Source organism: Clupea harengus, chromosome 10 (assembly GCF_900700415.2).
Source record: "Clupea harengus chromosome 10, Ch_v2.0.2, whole genome shotgun sequence".
NCBI lineage: Eukaryota > Metazoa > Chordata > Actinopteri > Clupeiformes > Clupeidae > Clupea > Clupea harengus.
Window position 1 is genome coordinate 25,752,251 of NC_045161.1, and position 22,500 is coordinate 25,774,750.

General features: G+C 47.5%; 1 protein-coding gene across 9 annotated transcripts in view; it reads left to right on the forward strand.

Annotated features, from left to right (window-relative positions):
* Nucleotides 1-22,500, forward strand: part of ptprfa (protein tyrosine phosphatase receptor type Fa) — a 173,457-nt gene that overhangs the window by 84,964 nt on the left and 65,993 nt on the right. For all 9 annotated transcript variants that reach the window (XM_031574574.2, XM_031574576.2, XM_031574575.2 and 6 more), the window contains 6 exons: nucleotides 5,818-6,087; nucleotides 8,795-9,376; nucleotides 9,758-9,891; nucleotides 10,182-10,326; nucleotides 12,767-13,072; nucleotides 17,093-17,286. In XM_031574574.2, the coding sequence (XP_031430434.1) occupies nucleotides 5,818-6,087; nucleotides 8,795-9,376; nucleotides 9,758-9,891; nucleotides 10,182-10,326; nucleotides 12,767-13,072; nucleotides 17,093-17,286 (1,631 nt within the window). The remainder of the gene's footprint in view (nucleotides 1-5,817; nucleotides 6,088-8,794; nucleotides 9,377-9,757; nucleotides 9,892-10,181; nucleotides 10,327-12,766; nucleotides 13,073-17,092; nucleotides 17,287-22,500) is intronic.

Genomic DNA, 22,500 nt, shown 5'->3' on the forward strand with positions numbered 1-22,500 from the left:
GTTTGGAGTTTTTTTGGGTTTTTACATTTAAGCCTTTTTTGCGTACCATCAGGGAATGTGACACTCATTCGCCTCAGACGCCCACTGTCCTGATGACACTACAAGCATTACCACAGCGCTAGAGCCATCTATCCCTCCGCAACACTGATGTCGAAACAGGGGATCAGCAATATGCGTGTACGTTAATTCAGAGTATTTTTCTGGAGGTCAAAGACCAAATATAGGAATGCTCTCTTGGTTTAGGGGATCAGGCCTGTTTACGCACGTGTTAAAATTTCAGTGCGTGCTTCTCCCCGCCCTCCACTGCTTAGCCCGTTTAGGAGGGGGGATGTTGTGTTATCCTGGTTAACAGTGAAAAGCCTTTTGAGTTTTCGAGTATTTAATCTGGCTAAAGCGGCTTTGATTGTTTATTTTGGACTCGGCGTTCAAAAGCTGGCTCCAGATTCAGTGCCGAGAACAATAGGAGAGGGAGAAGTCAGCTGAGAAGACGGTATGTTTTTAAAGACCCTCGTATGAAATTTTATAATCCACCTCTCCTAGCCTTAAATGCCTTGGCTTGGGAAACTCTCTTCTGAGAGGGCCAGAAGGCCTTAAGCAGAAGCCCAGCGTTAACCGTTTGCCTTTTCTGTAGGAAGCGAGCAGTAATTTAACATCTCGAGTCTAAACTCGATCACTTTATATACAGGCAATTGCTGAATCCATCTAGCAGTCAGTTTGAATTCTCAATCAAATATCTTTTTGCTGGTGAAACGACGCGTTGTGTTCGCCCACAGAGAGGTGCTGGTGTATGAAATGAGCAGTGAATGCGAAGCTCGTCTTTGTCCCCTTCTCGCTGCCGTGTGTAGTCGTGCCCACTAGGTTAAGCTGCGTGGATTCCTTTCTTCTTTTCGCCACAATTGTCCCGTTTTTCTTTTTTTCCACAGAGTAGTTACTGAAGAGAAACAACGCCATTGCAATCCAGTAGTCATATACTTTCACCATATAGATATATATTCGCAGCCATATATTTAAGATCTGATTCTGTTTTTTCGGCTAAGAGAGAGATACTGGTTTACGCTCTGAGGAGTGACAGACTAGTGAAAGTCAGATTGACTGCGCCACATCGCACTTTTATAGCTGCACATCCATGCGGTAGCATGTCTCGTATTCCTTCATAGCATGCATATGGAATACCAGCAGTACGCTATATATCGCTCTGTTTGTCAACACCGCTTTTTTGTCCCCTGTTTGTGTGTTAATGGACACTCTTTTTTCTTCTTAGAAAGAGTGGCATCTGTGTCACAATTCCATGAACCTCTCATAAAACAGCCAACCATGTTGGTACTCATCCTGGAGAAAGGGGTTCGGTTGCATCGTTTCTGTTGTTGGTTTGTTTTTATTTGTCCCCGGGCTGTCAGAAGCAGGATTTAACGAGGACGCCTTTTTTTCGTAGGGCAAAAGAATCACTGGCAGAACCGTCCTCTTTTCCTCTTTGTGTTTTTCTGAGGAGGCTCTCATAGAATGCTATGGGGAGTCCGTAATTTAGATTTTTAATGATAGCATTTGGAAAACACTGCCGTCAGCTCTCAGTGACTTCGGGTAGCTTTTATCCTTGATTGCGTTTATTATTAATTACTCGGTTTTTAATAAATCAGAGTTTGTTCTTAGTGTAATTCTAGCATTTCGCCCTAGCAAACTCAGATCAAAATCACAGCAGTAACAGAATGGTTAGTTGTATTTGCATTGGCAGCGAAAGGAAAACAAATTCCTTGGGGCTATTTTTTCCCCCATTTAAGAATTTTTTTGAAGGGGTGTGCGTGGGGTGGGATGGGGTGGGGTGGGTTCATGTTGGGACTGGCATGCTGCTGTGATCATGGCCGATATTGCTTGTGCACTGACGCTTGAGCTACTTGTACCGATGCATGACTTGCTTGAGGGTATATGTATGGGCAAAACTGATTGTCACCCTCCTTTCTCCACCACACTCCCCCTCCTGTCCCCAGTAAGCCCTTATCAGAACCCCGTTGCCTCAAATACCCCCACCCCTGCTCTCAACTCCTTCCTTCTGGCATGCCAAAGTCAGAAGTGTGTTTATGCCTTGCCTTTTCTAACTGTCAGCTTCACATGTGTGCTTCTAATACCATCCTTAAACAAAAAAAAAAAAAAAAAAAAAGATCTCGTGTGAGAGCAGCGATTTTTACGAAAATCATCAGTGGCACTCCCACTGCTAGGGGGCTCAGTTTGTCCACAGTCCAGCGAGGTCTCGCTCTCACTGGGCGGCATCATCATCCAGCAAATAAACCTCCCCCCCTTCGAGTGCTGTCGTCAACTCTTAATCCAGAGATGGCACACAGCCACACACAGAAAAAAGCAAGAAAGCAAGAGAGTAAAGAAAAAAGAAAAACAAACGTGTTCATGATGTTGTGCCCATCTTCCATGTCCATTGGTAACATTCATCAGACGTTTTTCTGTATACAGTGACTAACTCTGTCTTCTGCGGATTCCTCCTCCTCTGTCCAGCACGTTTGAGAAACAACCCTGCAGGCTCTCTCCAGATAGCGCCACTGTGTAAACGGATCTGGCCAAGTTATGGCCCTGATTCGGCACTGTGCCTGGGTGGATCGGCGCTGGTTTGGGCCCTATTTTGACACAGTTCCAGGGCGGATCGACGCAGGTTCTTGCCCCTAATTTTGCAAGTTTCCTGGGTGGATCTGCGCTGGTCTTGGCCCTATTTTGGCTCAGTTCCTGGGCGGATCGGCGCCGGTTCTTGCCCTAATTTGGCACAGTGCCTGGGCCAGACCCGTGCCGGACTTGTTCTGATGTTGGCAGCTATCTGGCTCGTCAAGCTAACACATCTGCTCAATGCTAACCCAGAGTCAGCCAATCATTTGGCCTCGCTTTGAAATGAACAATACATCTATCTCAGTGTTTACGTGGCTTGAGTTAAACTCCCTGACAGTGGGCTAGAAACGGTGCATTCATTTGCACACACACACACACACACACACACACACACACACACACACACACACACACACCACACACTCACGGGCGCACACCTGCACATCCCACAAATAAAAGGCACACTTACAGTAAGCTGTCCTGCATGCACACACAGACTCACACACCTACGCACACACACAGAATCACACACCTACCCACACACACGCACACTTACACACACACATGCACGCATTGGGATGAAGACTGTAAAAGCAACACCAAAATGCACAAAACAAATCCTGTATATACTGTATTGTGCATGTCCAGGTCTTTTTAAAATATAATAAGTCAAGGTCACCAAAGTAATAAACTGTGCGATATCTCATGAATAAACTGCTGGGAAGAAAAAAAACAAAAATTTGCAAAGGATTGCAAAATTCAGTAGATTCATGGAGACATTACAAGGGAATGAAGCTCCAGCACAATGTAAGAGCACGGCTAAATATCCCAGTCTAGTGATATTTTACATCCCATTTTTCTCTCCCCTCTTCCCACCCCCCCAATGAATGCAAATGGGGATTTATTTTAGATAAAGTCCCTTCGGTGTCTCCTGCCTGTCCCTTATCTAATGTACCTGGGTGTCGGTTGCTTCCAGGAGACAGAGTTGTGTGCGTGTGGGAGGGAGGGAGTGAGGGAGGGAGGGATGGGAAAGGGAGAGCTTGGCAATACCCCAGCCCTCGCTGCATTCAAGTCACATAAACACTGAGTAATTTGTTCTCCCCAAAAAAAAAAAGGGATAATAACAATCGTTTTGGTCTCCTGCCTGTTCCCAAATCCAGTTTGGTGATATGGCATCAGTGTAACTGTTGGCTAGCCTTGCCCCTAGGAAGAATGTTTATAGCCCTTCCTCTATCTAGTTGATATGCTAAGGCAGAAAATGCAGGTCATTTGGAAATCACAGTGATAGAGCCAGCTTTTTAAAAGATGGGATCTAAATGCTGTTTTGTTGGACTTTATCTTCGGACACACCCAAAGGTCTGTAGCTCCCTCCAAATTAGACTCATTCTCAGTATTCAGCTGAAGCCCTTGCATTTTCTGCTCAAAGACATGATAAAAGAGTTCTTATTTAAAGTACTCTCTCTCTTTCTCTACCTCTCTCCCTCTCTCTCTCTCTCTCTCGTGATGGTATCAGTCTGCTGCTTACCAGTGATGAAGCATCACAGCAGTGTCTGCAAGGGAGTCATTTAGTGATGCAGCCCGCCTGAGTGTGTGTGTTTGAAGATCAACAGGGAAATGAAATGTGAGGCCTGGCTTTTCGCTGTGGACACACCACAACAGCAACTCTCATCCGTCAGGCGGCCACAAAATGCAGTCAAGAAATACAATTTTCTAGCCTCGCATCCGATTATATAAAACACCCATTTTTTTGCGTGCTATGAATAAGCCCTGCTCTCCTCTCTTTCCTGGGCAACTTCCCTTCATCACCTCCCATTTGCGGGCGGTCTCTGTGGGAACCCTGTGTAATCTACATATCTGTGCCGAGTGTTTATCCACTGGGAGACAATGGCCCTCTTGTTTGCCCATGGCACCTAGCCTACAGCCAGCCAAACCTTGTCGTGGTTTTTCTTTTTGGAGTCTTCTACTCATGAATATACCACACAGCAAATGTCTGTCTGTGGTTCGATTTCTGAAGGTATAACAAATGTAAATAACCTTGCCTTTGCAGAGGGCGTTCAATAATTAAACCTGCTATATATCTGACCAAAGCTGAGGTGCCAAGTAAGTGAAAATGTTTCAAGAGTCTCCGACTTAAATCCTCATTAAATTGCCTCTTACCATCTCGGCTCTGTAATAACCACAGATCCACTCAGCAAAGACTCTGAAGTTGGCAGAAATCATGCACGCAGCCAATAACGAAATTCCATTTAGCACGCTCAGCCATGGCAAATCCCAGATATGCCATAAAACCTTGTATCTTGTACCAGGTTTTTCCAGCTAAGCATAATGTCCTAGTCGTCTTTCCATTTAGAGGCCCCTTAAGAGAAAACTGCCCAGAAAGAGTGCAAGCTAAAAAGAAAGCTCTCAGAGGAGAATGTAAGCCCCTGATGGAAACTTTAATGATGGACATGTCCAGAGGCTTCAGCTTTAAACTGAAATTATACTTTGTGACTCACGTTTCGTGACCACCCTCTTGGTTTAGGCGCGGTCTCTTCGGCTACGGCGGCCGTCTACAGTATGCATTTTTAATGCAAGGCAAGTGCCATTGCTTTAATACAAATGTAATGTGGGGAGCCGGAAGCACTTCAGAGGAATTCTGATGGAGTGGGACGGCAATGAGAATAGGATTCTCCACCATGTATTCCTCTCAGGCAGGCCGAGGGAGATTTACCCTGGAGGAGGGTCTGGCACAGAGCACCTCTACTTCAGCTGTCCGCGTACATAGTGGAATACTTTATTCAAGCTGTAGGCTTCAGATTCCCTGCTTTTCAGTGCTGATATATTTTCGTAGAATTGGAAGGAGGAGACTGGACATTCCAATTCCTAACGCTGCTAGGTTTCGTGTCGAAACCCAAAATAGAAAATGTATTAGCTGCTGACGCACTTCCATAACCGATTCTTCCATAACCTCTAAATCAAATTTCAGGCTTAAGGTGTGTGTGTTAGACTATTAGTGCCCTTGGTAACAAACGTTACCCCAGTAAAGTAATACATTGCGTACACAGTGGGACGTCCCTTCTGCTGCTCTCTGTTTAGTCTGCTTTGCGGTGCAAATGTGGTGCGACACGGCCAAAGCCAGGCCTATCTGACCAGTAGAGCTAGGCTCAGATTCTCAGATTAGGGTGTGTCGATGTCCTGTGTCTTCCCCTTCTCGAACCTTCTCTTCTCCTTCTGCAGTGCGGCGCGTTCCGCCCCGATTCTCCATCCCCCCCACCAACCACGAGGTGATGCCCGGCGGCAGCGTCAACCTCACCTGTGTGGCGGTGGGCGCCCCCATGCCCTTCGTCAAGTGGATGACGGGTGAGTTGGAGCTGACCAAGGAGGACGAGATGCCCATCGGGCGCAACGTCCTGGAGCTCACCAACATCCGCCAGTCGGCGAACTACACCTGCGTGGCCATGTCCTCGCTGGGCATGATCGAGACCACCGCACAGATCACCGTCAAAGGTAAGTCAACAATAATGTATAAAAACCGACGTAGGGTGGGGGCAACTTTCTTTTTTTTTTTTTAAATCCTTTTAAGTTGTGCAAATTGTCTACGTGGTAACTTTCTTCCTCACCATTAATTTTTCTTGCTGATCAAGCCAGCTGTCTGAAGTTTGTGTTCTTATCGGCAATGAGAGATGGTAATAGTGAAAGGACGTCGGCCTCGTTAATAATGGAGGCTGGGTATTTCCCGCACACCCCTGCTAGACAGTGCATGTAATTACTTCATCAATGTTTCATCAAAGTTGAAATCTGACTTGTAGCTCCGGCTTCTTCATGATGCTTAAGTGTGCGGGACAAGAATGAAGTGCTCTTTCTGGAAAGAAATATCCTGTTTGAACACCCCCTATCCAAACCCCCCCCCCCCAGTCAACACAAATACTTAAAAAAAAAATAGGATACTGTCGAAGAATTAATTTCCCGGATTGTTTATCGTGTTAGTGTCTGAGACATTGAAGATGATCCCCCTCAGACTACCTCCTTTTCTTCCCACTCAGCAGGGTTGAATGGGTCATGAAATATGAAGAGAAATGAACTCCCAACATTCTCGGAGGGGTTGTTTGTTCCTCACAGAGACTCCGTGAATAACCCACGTCTGAATGCTTATCAGTCACAGTTATCTTTTATTAAGAATTCATTCACTGGAGCGTAGTTGTTTGTTGATGGGAGTTAGATCACGCAAGGATGAGTGAGAATTTTAATCAGATTTATTAGGGATAGGATTTGTGTGGAGTGGAGATACATAGGCTCCTTGGTTAGCGTATTGCTGTGATATTAGTCAGCGAGAGACAGATGGTAGGGCCTCACCCACTGACTGAATCTTTCCGAGAACCCCCAAATATTCTCTACAATTGTGTATTTTTGCAAGTCTAATCCTGGATTGTTTTTGTACACAATGCAGCTCAGACTGATTTATACATTTTTCACACAATTTAAGCACCAAGCTCAAAAAAAATATCTTTTATTTTGTATTCTGTGATGCGCACCACATTTATAAGATCCCATATGTCAGACCGTAATCTCCATATGGTGACAAGAAACCCCTGGTTTCTGTGGCGTTCCCCCTTGCATCAGTTTGTCAGCGTTTTCGTCTTATTTTTTCCCCATGCATTCGTGTCTTACCCAGCGGCGTCCAATTGAAGTGTGTCGGCAGCCCGAGCGCCTAAAACACCGAAGTCATTTAGAGTCATTTTCAACTGCGATTTTATTACAATACTCGCACTTTCCATTCGCCTGTGGAAATGGAAAAACCTGCGAGCGCAAGTCCATTACTGCCAGGCAAAGTAATGGTAATGGCAGTGTTTACAGTTCAGGAACTGCGTTAGAAAAGAATGTATCTGCGTTTGCTTCTCGTGCCAAGTGTGCCTCTCCATTGCTCTGTGAGTCTGTGAGGCTCCCAGATATTTATTCTTCCTTCCACCCGATGCTGGGAATCACTTTCGACTCAGAATATGCAAGCAATTTTTTTTGAGCGAGGCTGTCAGATTGCACTGGCTGTGTGTCATGAACTTTGAAACGTTACATGACCCTCCTCTTGTCCTTGGTCAAAACACCAAATCACTGGTGACTGACCAGTGAGTATGTGAAGTAAAACACAGTGAACACACAGTGACCACAGGCTATGTGTGCATTATAACATTTTATAGTGAGGGCAGGCTATGTATACATTATAACATTATATAGTGAGGGCAGGCTATGTGTACATTATAACATTATATAGTTATGTTTTTGTACTTGAACTAGTCATGTCGTTGGAAAAAGCAGCCATTTTGTTGGCAATGGCAGCTAAAGGACAGATTTAATCACAGATGGTGATGATAAAGAAATACAGCACGGTTATTCTGACAGGTCACTGTATCTCGCTGTGCATCATCTTTGTGATGCTGCTCGAGTAAACAGGAAATGCGGTTCTGGCGTGGGAATACGGAAAGCCAGCTCTTTATTGCATCAGTAGTCCACGGCTATTCCTCAGAGTCGGGGATAATCTCGTGAAGACCCTAACCCTAAAATAAATTAGTCCCTTTGAAGGCCCTCGCATTGTCTTCCTCCTCTGAGTCTCCTTATCTTCACAGCCAATTTGATGAATGAGAAGCAAACAAAAAGCAATTCCAATTGAAACAGCCCAAGTAAATTGCACAACGCATTAAAAAAAAAAAGGTGGTTATTATACTTGGCCGGTGATCCAGTGTCTGACATGAAAGTGCACTGTGGGATGGCTGTTGGAAAATGAATTCCCCAGCATGAAGTTCTTCCTCATCGTTATAAATACTTCCACGTAGGCTTGCGTGGAGCCGCGCTCTTAAGCTGCCTTTATGTCACGCAGGGAGAGAGACATTTTGCTTTGAGAGATAATGAACATGGCCTGTCAGGGCCCACTAGTGACAGGTGAGTCGCAGGAAGAGAGAAGCAGCCTCTAGAATAGTGATGGACTAGGCGGAAAAATAGACTGTAGCTTCTTTTCTCTCTCTTTCTCTCTCTCTCTCTCTTTCTCTCTCTCTTTCTTTCTCTCTCTCTCTCTGACTTTATCAAGTTCTGCTTGTTCAGAGAAAACCTTTCAACCTCCACCCAAATCAGGCATTCAGAAAAATAGATGAAAAATGAAATTGCCTACTTTTGACATTGACGTCTTCTCATTCCCCGTACCTCCGTTTCCACTGTGTAAACGCAGCCCTACCCAGATCTCCGACGTCCCTGATCGTGACCGAGACCACGGCCACCAGCGTCACCCTGACGTGGGACTCGGGCAACCCAGAGCCTGTGTCCTACTACGTCATCCAGTACCGGCCCAAGCAGTCGGACAACGGCTTCCAGGAGGTGGACGGCGTGGCGTCCACGCGCTACAGCATCGGCGGCCTGAGCCCCTACTCGGAGTACGAGTTCCGCGTGATGGCGGTGAACAATATCGGGCGCGGGCCGCCCAGCGGCTCGGTGGACACGCGCACCAGCGAGCAGGCGCCGTCCTCGCCGCCGCTGCACGTGCAGGCGCGCATGCTCAGCCCCAGCACCATGCTGGTGCAGTGGAAGCCGCCGGAGGAGCCCAACGGCCAGATCCGTGGCTACCGCGTCTACTACACGGAGAACCTGCAGGCGCCGCTCAGCACCTGGCAGAAGCACAACACCGACTTCTCGGAGCTGACCACCATCTCCAGCCTCACGCCCGACATCACCTACAGCCTGCGCGTGCTCGGCTTCACCTCCGTCGGGGACGGGCCGCCCTCAGATGTGCTGCAGGTCAAGACCCAGCAAGGAGGTGAGTCAGGACAAACATATACACACACACACACACACACACACACACACACACACACACACACACACACAGCCAGTGGGACGGGCTGGACACAACAGCATTCGGACTGCTCTCTCATCACTGAATTCACATTCATCCATCTTAATTTATATTAAATATAGTTAATATATCTAAATAATTCATGAATTTGTATTCATTATTGTTTATAAATTACGTACATTACTTCGTGCATATTTTCCTGCCATCATCCGTCTGCATTTGGTATAAATTGCTAATTGATATTCAGGATGCTTTGTTACAATTTAGGCTATTTGGAAAATGGTAAAAACATAACAGAATATCCATAGCTGAGTCTGCCTATGTTCTCCCTTGCCTTCTCAGTGCCTGCCCAGCCTGCAGGCTTCGAGGCGGAGGCTGAGCTGGACACCCGCATCATGTTGACTTGGCTCTGGCCTGTACAAGACCAGATTATCAAGTACGAGCTCGACTACTGGGAGGCCGACTCAGGAAGCAAGGTACCGGAGTGCTCTGTGTCTGACCCCGCAACTGCTCAATGAACAATTGATTATCTCATGTCAGAATCTGAGCGAGATACCTATAGAAAGAGGGCATGTAAACTCTTAATATACTATTATTTTTTTCATTTTTCTTTTGATTTTTGTGTTGTTTTGCTGTCGATGCCCTCAATGCTGTGTTGCTTCTAATTTGTCAGTATTTGTTGTGATATAATTATGTTTTATTGCTTGCATTCATGTCAGTATGGCATTTCTATTGAGCATTCTTCTACGTGTTTCTCCTTTCCCAGCAACATGTGACCTTTGACCCTGCTGGCTCGTACGCAGTGGAGGGCCTGAAGCCAGACACCATGTACAAGTTCTCCCTGGCAGCGCGCTCCGAGATGGGCCTGGGCGTCTACACACAGCCCATAATGGCTCGCACCGCCCAATCAAGTAAGTGCCAGATGCAGTGCTGAACACTGGGCAACACTGACCTCAGCTCACCCGCTCGCCTTAATAGGAGAGTCCTGTCTCACACAGCCTCTTTCCCATCTAAAAACTCAAGGGAGACTTTTCCAACACCCAGAAAATGGTAGGTTTGGGTGAACATCCCTTTTAAATGTAGTTGATAATTTAACTTTATATATTATTTATTTTTTATTATTTCTGTGTACTTTGCTTTCCCCGTGATCTATTGCGTTGGTCGCAGAGGCTTGTGATTTTCAAGATCAAAGCTGCGAAAAGAGAGAGAGAGCCGGAGCGGGAGCAGGAGTGACGGCCTTGTGGCTGAAACTACCATCCAGACACTTAAACCCTGCTCGTGATTCAGAGCCTTCTGACAAGACCGCTGTCTGCCCACGGTTTTTGTAATGACCCAACATTATTTCTCTTGGGGCTTCCAAATTCGGCAGGGCCGCCTGACGTAAATGGCCCCCGTCTTAATCTCTCTCCTCTCTTCTCCGCTCTTCTCCTCCCCTCTCCCACAGCCCTTGCCCAAAGCCTCTGTCGCTCACCGGCCGATATAGAGTTCAACCTGAAATATTTATGATATCTCCCAAAAGAAAGCCTGGCTTATTCAAAGCTATTTGTTATAGTTGTCAGCCATGAAAGGCTTGGTTTGCTACTAAGGGCCTGGTTCCCATAGGAACGGTGGCCCCTAAAATCCGCTGGCTTCCTTATCTGCTGGCCAACTGACAGTTTGTGCATCTCAGGAGAGACGCCAGGCTGTCACAGAGTCCAGTGAAACTCCCTCCCTCTCCTTCTCCCTCTCTCTTTCCCTCTCCTCGCCCTTCTCTCTCCCTCCCACTCACTCTCTCTCTCCCTCTCTCTTGTGTGTCTTTCTTCCCTTTCTCTCTCTCTCTGTCTCGCTCTCTCACTCTTTTTCTCCATCTTTTTTTTCTCTCTCTCTTTCTCTTTCTCACCCTAACTTCCCCCTTGTGATTTAATCTTTAACTCTTGAATATCTCCCCTGCCTTTTCAACTTGGTCCTTTTTTTCCTTTTGTGTCTCTATCACTTATCCTCTCTCTTATCTCTCTTAATGTTTCCCTCACTCTATCTGCCCTTCTAAAGATGTTTTCTCTCATTCCCATTCACACTCTCTCTCGTTTGCATTTGTTTTTCCTTTCTATTCCCTTCTCCCTCTCCGTCTCCTCTCGTTACTCTCTCTCTCCGTCTTCCTCCTTTTCAAACGTATCAGTGGCAATCAGTTCCACACATAAAGACCGTTCCTGAGGATCATTCCCCATTCTGACACCTTGAAGAAAAGCCCCATAGAAAAGCTTGTCAGCTAAACTTTTTTTCTTTTTTTTTTTCTTCATGCCTCTCCCATTCGGGGGTTTAAAAATATAAATCTGGTTATTGCCTCTTTTACCCCTGAAGGCGGTAATTCAGGGAGATGTCTTTCAGGCGAATTTGGAAAAGTGGCCTCATTCTGCTCTGATTATGAAAATCACAGGTGTGTTTTGGCTGTAGATGTTGAAGAACCCCCTCATCATGCCAATCAAACCTTCCACCTACTCCCAGTCACCCTCTACTTTGCATGCTTGACCATTTTATTTCACAGTTGGGTTATTGTCATGGAAACTGTTGGCTACACTTCATGTTACACAGCCCTCTTTATTACACGCCATTTTGTATTAGATATAGTGTGGCACATTAAGTAACAAAGAGTTACAGCACACTTACACATTGTAAGTACGTACTTTGTAATTGTATACATGCATAGTAGTGCTTGTGGTATAATATAGTCACTAGTATGACTGCAATTTAAGATGGGCTGTGTAATAAATGTGTCACCAAAATTGTTTTAGATGCATTTTTTCTGTGTATTTTATGTTTTCACTCTGGACTGGAATGATCACACGCCTTAGATCTATGTTTCTTGTTTCAAATTAATTTGTAAGAGCCGCTATCAAACGCACGGCCATATTGGCCCTACCCACCGTGCTCTCTACCCTCCCGTATCTGCGAAACAAACATTTCATTTTATTCCGCTGCTCTCTCTCTCTATCCCACTTATCAGTAGGGATTCCAGTGGAATATAGAGCTCGTGACCTCCCCTACATACTCAAGCTGGATAAATGGCTCCATGCTCAACTTTCTCGCTATCTTATATTGTTTTTATTCCCTCCTACCGGCCTGAGCGGATTGGGTGTTGAAAACTCCATTCCACTCTTTAAGCCATTATTCAACGAGGTATTTGTCCCTGCTCTCTTACCAGGGGAGCCTCCCTCAAAACACTTTAGGCTTAAATCACTCTTAATTACTGTCAGGGGTAAGACCGGCTCTGTGTGTGTTTATCCCAGTTCAGAGTGCATGTTGCCCCCCCTCCCGTGTTCTCCATCTTGCTTGACTCCCCTCCTCCATCCATCCTCCCCTCCCCTCCCCCCCCAGCTCCATCGGCCCCCCCTCAGGAGGTACACCTGCTCAGCCTCACCTCCACCAGCATCAAGGTGAGTTGGACGGCGCCGCCGGCCGCCAGTCGCCACGGCAACATCGTGCGCTACTCGCTGGCCTATCAGGCGGCGGCCGGGGAGGACACGGAGCGCCACGAGGTTCCGGACATCCCCGCCGACGCCTCCAGCCACGTGCTGGACGGCCTGGAGAAGTGGACCGAGTACCAGGTGTGGGTGAGGGCCCACACGGACGTGGGGCCCGGCCCAGAGAGCCCGGGCGCACGGATCAAAACCAAAGAGGACGGTACGGCCCGCTCTCTCTCCCTCACTGCACCCCTCTGATCCGAATCGTCCGATTCACTTTGGCTCTCTGCAGACTCCTTTCTGCCTAGCTGTTTCCTCTTCCACTTCCTCCTTCTCTTCTTCTGCTGCTGCTGCTGCTGCTGCTGCTGTTGCTTCCTCGGCTGAAAGTACTAACTCACTCTGAAGGCTGGCCCCTCTTGTTCCTCTCTCTTAACAGCTTGAGTGCTTTCCTCCTGCTCTCCCTCCTCTCTCTCTCTCTCTCTCTCTCTCTCTCTCCAACACCCCCTTCTGGTTCTGCCTGCCTCTCCTCTGTTTTCCTACTTGCCCGCCCTGGACAGGCAGACGCTGTGCTCTTCCTGTCACTACCTCAGTGCATGCTGGGCCACTGGAGGTCCTGTGGTGCCTCTCTTGACAGCCCCTCGCCTCCTTGGCCTGACAACCGAACAGGCGATTGCAGGAGGCTCAGCCTCCACTGAGTCAGGCCAGGAGATGTCAGACCTCCACCAGTCAGCCCTGTAACAAGAAGAAGTATTCATCCACTTGGGGTTTCTTTTGCCGTGCTACGAACATAACCCTATGGAGAATGGACTGCTGGTCCTGAAGTAAAGGAGAAGATTTACGTGTGGTGAATTGTCAGCGTTTGTGTGGTGGGGCTTGAGTTCCTCTGTGGCTCTGTGCGTTGGGCGAGGACTTCTCAACGCGACTCCAGCCTAGACTGTCATCTCTGACCACCTACCTCCAATACGGGCCTGTCTGTGTGTGTCTCTCATCACCTATCTCCAATACGGGCCTGTCTGTGTGTGTCTCTCATCACCTATCTCCAATACGGGCCTGTCTGTGTGAGCATCTCTGACCACCTATCTCCAATACGAGCCTGTCTGTGTGAGCCTCTCTCACCAGGGCTGTTATGGTTAGCGTGCGCAGCCCGCGGTCGGTCAGTAGCCCTCACCACAGGAGTGGACATCCTGCCGTCTGTTTTCTGCTGAGCAGCTCCGCTTCTTCGAAAGCTGTCGGTGTTGATGGACAGGTTGAGCTTGTGTGTCGGGTTCCAGTGCCTGGCACTGCCTGATCCGACGCGTTGAGACTGGCATGAGTGGTGGCGGCAGCAGGCTGCTCTTTTCCCTTTCTCTTTCTTTTGCTTTTGCTCTGTCTCGTCTCTCTATCTCTACCCCTCCTCCCCCTTTGTTTCTCTCTGTTGCATTTTTCTCTTTCAACGTTTTTTTCTGTCGGTTTCGCTCTCTCTCTCGATCTCGCTCTCTGTCTCACCCTCCTAGGCCTTGAGGCATTTGCCAGTCCCTTTCTCACAAGGGATAAGCAGTCTTTGCTTTAGCTGAATACTTAGCTGTATCCCTTCTCTTTCACACACACTCTCACTCTCTCTCTCTCCCTCTCCCTCTCTCTTAGTCTGTCTCTCTCAAACATCCTCTCTCTCTCTCTCTCACTGATTCTCACCCTTTCTCTCCATCTTTCACACCCTCTCTCTCTCTTTCTCACTCTCACTACCACCCTCTCTCTGCCTCCCAGTCTTTAGACCAGACGGCTTGACCATCAGTCCTCCTCTCATTGCCTGTCCTGCTGTTCTGCCGCCTTAGAGTCTCATTGTGCTCCAGCATCCATAGCTCTGATTATCACACACACACACACACACACACACACACACACACACACACACACACACACACACAAACACACACACACACACACACACACACTCTCACACACAAACACGCACACTCTCACACACACACACACACACACACACACACACACACAAACACATACACACTGCATCGCTTCAGCTTGGCGCCCTGTTTGACATTGAGCCTGCTCCACTTCAGACACTCACTTGCAAAGGCCCAAACTGATGGAGGAGTTTATAGTCGGACACGTAGCTCCTCTACCCCCTGCCGCCAACAACACACAGTACGCAGACCATAAACCACACAGCCAATAACCTCACCTATCCTATTACCCACAAGGCACGTGTACGGGACCCAGATCCTAGAATGGTGCTATTTAGCTTTAATTTGTTTTAATGTCTCCAGTAAGGGAAGGCTATTTGTCACCCATTATTGAAATGAAAATTTAGCGTTTAGCTGAGCGTGGATGTGTCCTTGATGTGTGTGTGTGTGGGGAGGGGTGAGGTACTTGAGCCAGGAGCGACACAGTGGTTTGCACCTGGCCGTGGATAGATTACCTCTGCCCTTACAAGTCCTACATCAAACTGGGATGAACGCCCTGCGAGCTGACTGGGTGCAGATACTCCTATTTTCTCCTTGGATCTTTATCAAATTACCCCTAAATCACTTTCCCCACTGCCACCCCCGACCTGACAAGAAGATGATGTGCACTTGATTGCCTTCACACCGAGGATTGTGGGAAAAGTGCATTAGCAACTTCAGCCAGAGGTGGCTTTGAGCGGAGAGGGAATGGGGGGTGGGGAGTGGGGGGGGGGGGTGGTGTGTAAGGTAGTCCGCGATGGAGAACCGGAGCAGAACCCACTCGATCTTCGCACTGCCGTTTCCATGGAGACGCCGGGGGAGAGATGGGAGGGGAGGGGTGAGGCGGGATTTCAGGATTTCAAGGACCACTGAGGGGACAGTGGAAGCATGTGTGTGTGGACGAGCTGTGCGTCAAAGCCGTGATATGGTACGAGGTGACTGTTTGTGTGTGTGTGTGTGTGTGTGTGTGTGTGTGTGTGTGTGTGTGTGTGTGTCTCTGAAGAAAACAAATCGTGCTGAATGAGGGGGCTGCTTCAGCTGCCCTCCGTGCATAAATGAAATGTACCTTGTTAGCCAGCCACACGGCCCACACCTTGCCATTTGAAGCGCCTTTAGGCAGGCTTCTATACCGCTGAAGTGCACTGTTTGGAGAGGGCAAGAACAGCCATCCGGCTCTCCGCCTGTACTTCTGTGCCACACATCTGCCCTCTCATTTCTGCCTGGACTTAGTGCTTATCCGTCCACACCGGAGCACTATTGACTTTCTCTGCATCTGAAGGTCAAGGCTGGAATCCAGAGGCTTGCTGATTTATATGGCTAAATGATTCCACTTAACAAAGCCACCGCCGCCTACTGCTGAGGTTTACCACTCCCACTGTATGCATTCATTTATCACACACACATTCACACACACACACACATACGCACACACCTCCTCCCCCTTCCTCACTCCCCTACAGCCTGTGCATCAGTCTGTTAATGATTCAGCTTTTTAACCTCGTTAGTGTTATTCTTTCTCTTGTTCGCTCTCTCGCTCTCTCTCTCTCTCTGGCTCTCTCCTTCTCCTCTCTCCTTTCCTCTCTTTCTCTCTCCTCTGTTCCAATTGACCGTCATTAACATCTATGCAAGGCCCGTGCCTTCTCTTTATTGATATCAAATTTGTATTCATCTGAATGTCTCACCCCCACCCCCACCCCCTCCAGGGAGCTGATCAAGCATCCTGGCGGCACTCATAACCCCCCCCCCCCCCCCCCGCCCCCCTACCCCCTCCTTCTGTATCAACAGCGGCGTGCTAACGTCCGGGGTGTATGGGGGCCGCTCGAGTCTGCTCCCAGAGCCCCAGCACAGTCGTCCTGTGAATCTTAATGTTATTTATTCTTCCAGCGCGCCCCTGCCCAACCTTTACATGACCTTTACGCCTTTATGGATTGCTTTTGGAAGGAGCAGGCGGCGCGAGCAGTAGCGAGCGGTAGCTTGGGGAGAGGAAGTGGGAGAAGAGTTCTCCCTGACACTCGCCGAGCCCCCCTGTCTCTTCTCAAATGTGTCGAGTCCGAGTCTGTGCTGTGTCATTCTGGGAGTAGGCTTGTCTCCCTGGGTTTGCGCCAGTGTCTGTCAGTGTGTGTGTGTGTGTGTGTGTGTGTGTGTGTGTGTGTGTTAAAGAGAATGAGAGTGTGTGTGAGTGTGTTTTGGTTTGTTAGAGAGAGCAAGAGTGTGTGTTTGTTATGTGGGTCGTGGGGGGGGTGTGTGAGTTTGTGTTTTTTTTTTTGTATTCTAACTGTGCTACCTTCTCTCGTCCACAGTGCCAGGCGCTCCTCCGCGGCGGGTGGAGGCGGAGGCGGTGAACTCGACGGCGCTGCGGGTGACGTGGAAGCCTCCGCTCGCCACCAAGCAGCACGGTCAGATCCGCGGCTACCAGGTGGTGTACTCGAGGCTGGAGAACGGGGAGCCACGCGGACAGCCTGTCATCCTGGACGTCGCCCTGCCTGAGGCCCAGGTACTGACTCCATGTCTGTCACCTGTCCCCTGTGCCCCCCCCGTGATGTCTCCGTGGGGACTTGTGGGGCCAAATAAAGGCCAGACTAACACATGTGGGGAGGTCGGGGTGATCCGACAGTGTGATTTAACCTTTATGTCACTAAGCTGTGCTCTGCTCTCCAGGGACACATGCAAGGATGTGCAGGAGATTAAGGGCATGGTTTGTTTCGCAGGAGCATTATTAGGGGGTGTTGCGTTTGTGTGATAGTAATAGCCTTGTTTGTTGTGTTGTGTTGTGTTGTGTTGTGTTGTGTGTTGTGTTTGGGCGGGCCAGAAGAAGCCTATGGAGGACCAAACCTGCCATATTTACAAATGAATGAATGAATAAATAAATGTCCACATCTATGCATTTAGACAGAAATAAATGAATACATGTATTAATTAATGCACAATTGTCAATCAATAGTTTACATTTATGTATGTATTTATTTCTGTATTCATTTATTTATTCATTCATTCATTTATGTCTGTATTCATTCATTTATTTCTGTATTCATTTATTTATTTATTTATTCATTCATTCATTCATTTATTTATTCATTCATTCCTGTATTTCTTCATCTCAATATGTTAATGAGATGTGTCAATCAAAAATAGGTAGGCGGTATTTGACACACCATTGGCTAATCGTTTTCAACGCGTTGTATTCGATTAGGTTAGCCTTACCTTGCTGTCATGGAAAAAGGGCAATTGCCAGAGGCTTGGCCAGGCTGGCCGATCTCGTTGAAAATGAAAATGTATATCCAATCATACCTTAGCAACCGCTACTGAGAGAAGAAGGTCCGACAACTTTGAGGTCTGAGCAGCATGGTGAAACAGTGTGCCTACGGGACTTGTAGATCTGACACAAGGTACCCTGCGAGATTAGAGGGACACGTCGTTTTTGTCTCGCATTTCCAAAGCCCAAAACACAGGAGGAAAGGTGCCAGCTGTGGATTAAACAGTGTGGGAGACCCCACTCCCAACTCAATATATCGCAAAATACACATATGTCTGCTCCAAAATAAATTAAGCTGCTTGCAGTTAGCTAGCTATCTATCTGGCGAACTGCGCTATCGCTAGGTATGATGACTAACTATCTAGATGAGAGAACATCCCCAAACAGTTATGGTTCATGGCAACTAGTATTATTACCATCAGAAGTACATAACTAGTCTCTCCAACAAATGTGTTAATGTTAAAATCAAAATGTTAATGTTACCGTCAAAATGCTAATGTTACAGTCTGTAAAATTGCGCGTTGGGCTATCCTAGCTAGCGATAGCAAACGCCAGCTAGTTGCCAGGAGCTTGACATACTGTATCAATGTTGAACAAAACGTCCCAAAAGGCCATTATGAACTTTTTTAATTTAAATCTTTGTAGCATTTTGTGAATGGGCAACCTACTCCTGAGTATCCCAAGGTATGCATAAGGCACAACCTGAGAGCAATAACCTGGCGATCTGATACAAAGCCATAGCATTACATCAGGATCATCATTTTACAAGCAAGTTATCGCTATAGTGACTGTGAAATACTTTCAGCAACCCGCACACACATCCCTTGAACAATAACATCACTAGCAGCTATCTTGCTCCACACTGCTACGTTACTGTACTGTTCTCTAGATTGTCACCAACCTAGCTAGCTAGATAGATACCTCTCCACAGTCTCTCGCCCTAGACTGAATAAATAACAATAATAAAGAATCTTTATAGGTTATTAGCTAGCTTGAAATATTATATGCAGATCTTACGGAAAAATGCGGAAGTGCTAGATTGAATCTAAGGCTCTGGATTGATTGCAAAATGTCTGAACGTCAGTTTCCACGCCTACTGGCCTCCTCTCATTATCATATTGGGAACAATGAATGAATGAATGAATAAATAAATAAATAAATGCACGAATGAATGAATGAATGAATAAATAAATAAATACATAAATAAATACATAAATAAATGAATGAATAAATAAATAAATGAATACAGAAATAAATACATACATACATGTAAATTATAAGTAACTATTGATTGACAATTGTGCGTTAATTAATACATTTATTCATTTATTTCTGTCTAAATGCATGGAAGTGGACATTTATTTATTCATTCATTCATTTAGAAATATGGCAGGTTTGGTCCTCCATAGAAGCCTGTTGACTTTTCACAGGGGAAAATGCCATCTTTTGCTGCCTTGTTATGTTCCTCCCGAGGGAAACGCTAGTTCATTTAATTTATTTTCCGAAGAACAGAACTGTCACGCGGGTAGGGGATAGAAATATAATAAGAAGCGAAAAGGTAAGATTAATCCTAGTTAGCAATGCGCACACGCCGACGCAAAAACCATCTCCCGAGCGCAGAGGCGAGGCGATGGAGGCAGGAGGAGAGCTTTCTGGTGTCAGGCGGAGGAGATTGTTATCCCAGAATTAGCTTGCAGAAGCATGCCATTTCTCTCAGGCCCTCCTCCAAGTATCGGAGCTTATCAGAGCCACACCGTGCCTGTCTCCTGGGGTCGGGTGCAGGGGGAGAGGAGGGGGGCCAGAAAGGAGGAGAAAAATCAAGGGGCTGACATAACAAATGAAGGGATGATTAGATGCACCGCTGTGGCAGACCTTCCAGCAGGAGCTACGCTACGTATCCAACACACGGCGGCAAACCGGCTGGCAAAGGAAAAGAAAGACAAGACGCAAGCTGAGTCGGGAAGATGAGAGATTCACCCTCTTGATGTTGCCCCGTGTGCCCAGGTGTTTATCTGTCGCCAAGAGAAAATACCTGCACCGTCGATAAGGCTAAAGAGACTCGTCCGGCTGTAAAAAAAAAACCTGGTGCCACTAGGACTAATTCTCTGTCGATCTCATCAGGGAGAGGTGCTACACTTTTGTCGTCGTTCAACTGAATGTTTCGTCAAGGTCACCTTTGATGATGGTGCTCTTTAGGGTTTTCGGGTCTATTATTCAGAATCCAAGGTCATTTGACAAACATGAAACGCCTTTAAAACTGGCTTCAGATGGTTCTGTTGTTTTGGTGGCTCGCTGATAAACGTCTCACCTTCGGCTCTCTTAGCCAGCCACATTCCAGCTTTATCTGCTCAGGAGTGCAATCTCCAGTCAAGCTGCTGCATCTCCAAACAATGTTCTCACACACACACACACACACACACACACACACACACACACACACACACACACACACACACACACACACACACAATCTCTCTCTCTCCTACTCTCACTCACACACACACACACACTTACACACACCCTCTCATTCACACACTGCTTAAGGGTGTCTCGTCATTTAGCACACCTATCTGTGTGCGTTGGCTGGAATGAGTTTCCATTCCCCCTGCAGCGAGCGTGAGTGAGTGAGTGAGTGAGTGGCACCGGCGTGACTGCACACGTCAGCACAGACGAGACGAGGTCCCCCGCTCCTGTACGGACTTGAGCCGCTGCCACTGTGTGGTCCCGTGCACCGCCGCTGACCTACAGCACAAATTGATTGCTCTTCCCGCAGACAGACATTTGCTGCTGTTGTTGTTGTTTTTTTTCTCCCTTGACTCCTGTCTTTCTCGTCTTTTTTTTTCTCCCCACCTTCCTTCTTTTTTTCTATTTTTTCCCCTTTTTGGTTTTTCTCTCATCTGAAATGTTTCTCAATGTCGGTTGCCAAGCCAGCTAGTATTGCTTTCTTTGCCTTTCTTTTTCCTTTCCACTCACCGCATTACGATCAATAAGGAGTCGGCGGTTTTGAAAAGGCCACCTCGACGATAGACCCGAATGGATCGGATTTATTTATTTATTTATTTATTTATTTTCCCCTCCTAAACCCACACTTCTCACGTGGGGAGAGAGGAGGGATGGCGAGGAAGTCTCTTCAGAGACTGAGAGGCCTCTGAGATTCGTGCCGGGCTGGACTGAGCGTGTCCCTCCCACACGCCGTCTGTGCGCGAGGCAGTTCCTCCTGATGGATCACGTTCTCACCGCGCCTGGTGCTGCATCATTTTAAATGGGCTCTATTCCGCTACACCTCCCCCCATCCCCCCCACCCCTCGCCGACATGGCCGCTCGATGCGAAGGGCTCTTCGTTTTATGTGTGCGGCGCGGCGCGGTGTGGTGCGGCGTAGCCTGCCGACGAGCCCAAACTTTATTTTTTTTACGGCGTCCGTGTCCTTGTCTGACACATGAGAAAGTGTGTGTTTTCACTCGCCTGCTTCTGATGGAGTCCTGTTTGGGACAAAATCATTTTCAAAGTGCCACTAGTTTTTTTTCCCTTCCCTCTCACAAGCAAGGGCACAGGAAGTGACAGAGGGTGATGTGCCATAAAAGACGAGCACTGAAGATCTGGGCGGCAGGTCAGCGGTGACGGCCCTCTGTATCAGCCTGGGACGCAGTAAACTCCTCCAGACATTCTTTTAATGTGGGCTGCCTTCCTGTTATAATGACACATGTGGCTTTCTGGTCAGTGTAATTACAAACGCTTTAATGACAAAGACCTAAATAAAATCATATTAAACCATCAGCTGTGGTGGTTCCAAACACACAGGAACATAAACCCTTAATTACTCGCTAACTCCCTCTCTCCACTTTATGGGCTCTTTTATTATTTGTGTTTACACCTGAGTTATTCCCTCACTCCCACCCTCCCTCTTTCTCTCTCTTTCTGTATCTTTCTATCTCTGTTACAGGCTCTCTCTCTCTCTCTCTCTCTTTCTCTCTCTCTCTCTTCTCTTCCTGTTGCTCTCTCTGTCCCTCTCTCCCCCCCCCCTCTGTTCTTTTCTGTCAAACTCACTCTGCCTCTGTCTCTCGTTCCTACCTTTGCCTCTCTCTCTCTCTCTCTCTCTCTCTCTGAATTGGCTCTCTTCCTCCCTCTGTCTTTTTAGGCAGAGTGAATTTATAGCCATGCTTGTTTTTTTTGGGTGGAGGGTGGGGGCGGGGGGCGGGGGCACTCGTGGCGGAGGTATCTGTGGTGCACGGTGGGGTGGGGGTGGAGGGGGGGGGCGCAGCCCGTATTCAAGGGAACGAAGCCCATCCAATCAGATAAGAGCAACCTGTCAAAGGCTTGCCCGTGTTGCAGGAGGAGAAAGAGAAGGAGGTGGGAGTCACCGCCACAGGTCACTGAGAGGTAGAGAGGGGGAGGGAGAGGAGATGGAGAGGGAGAGATTGGGAGAGGGTGAAACAGGAGAGGAGAGGAGAGCGGTA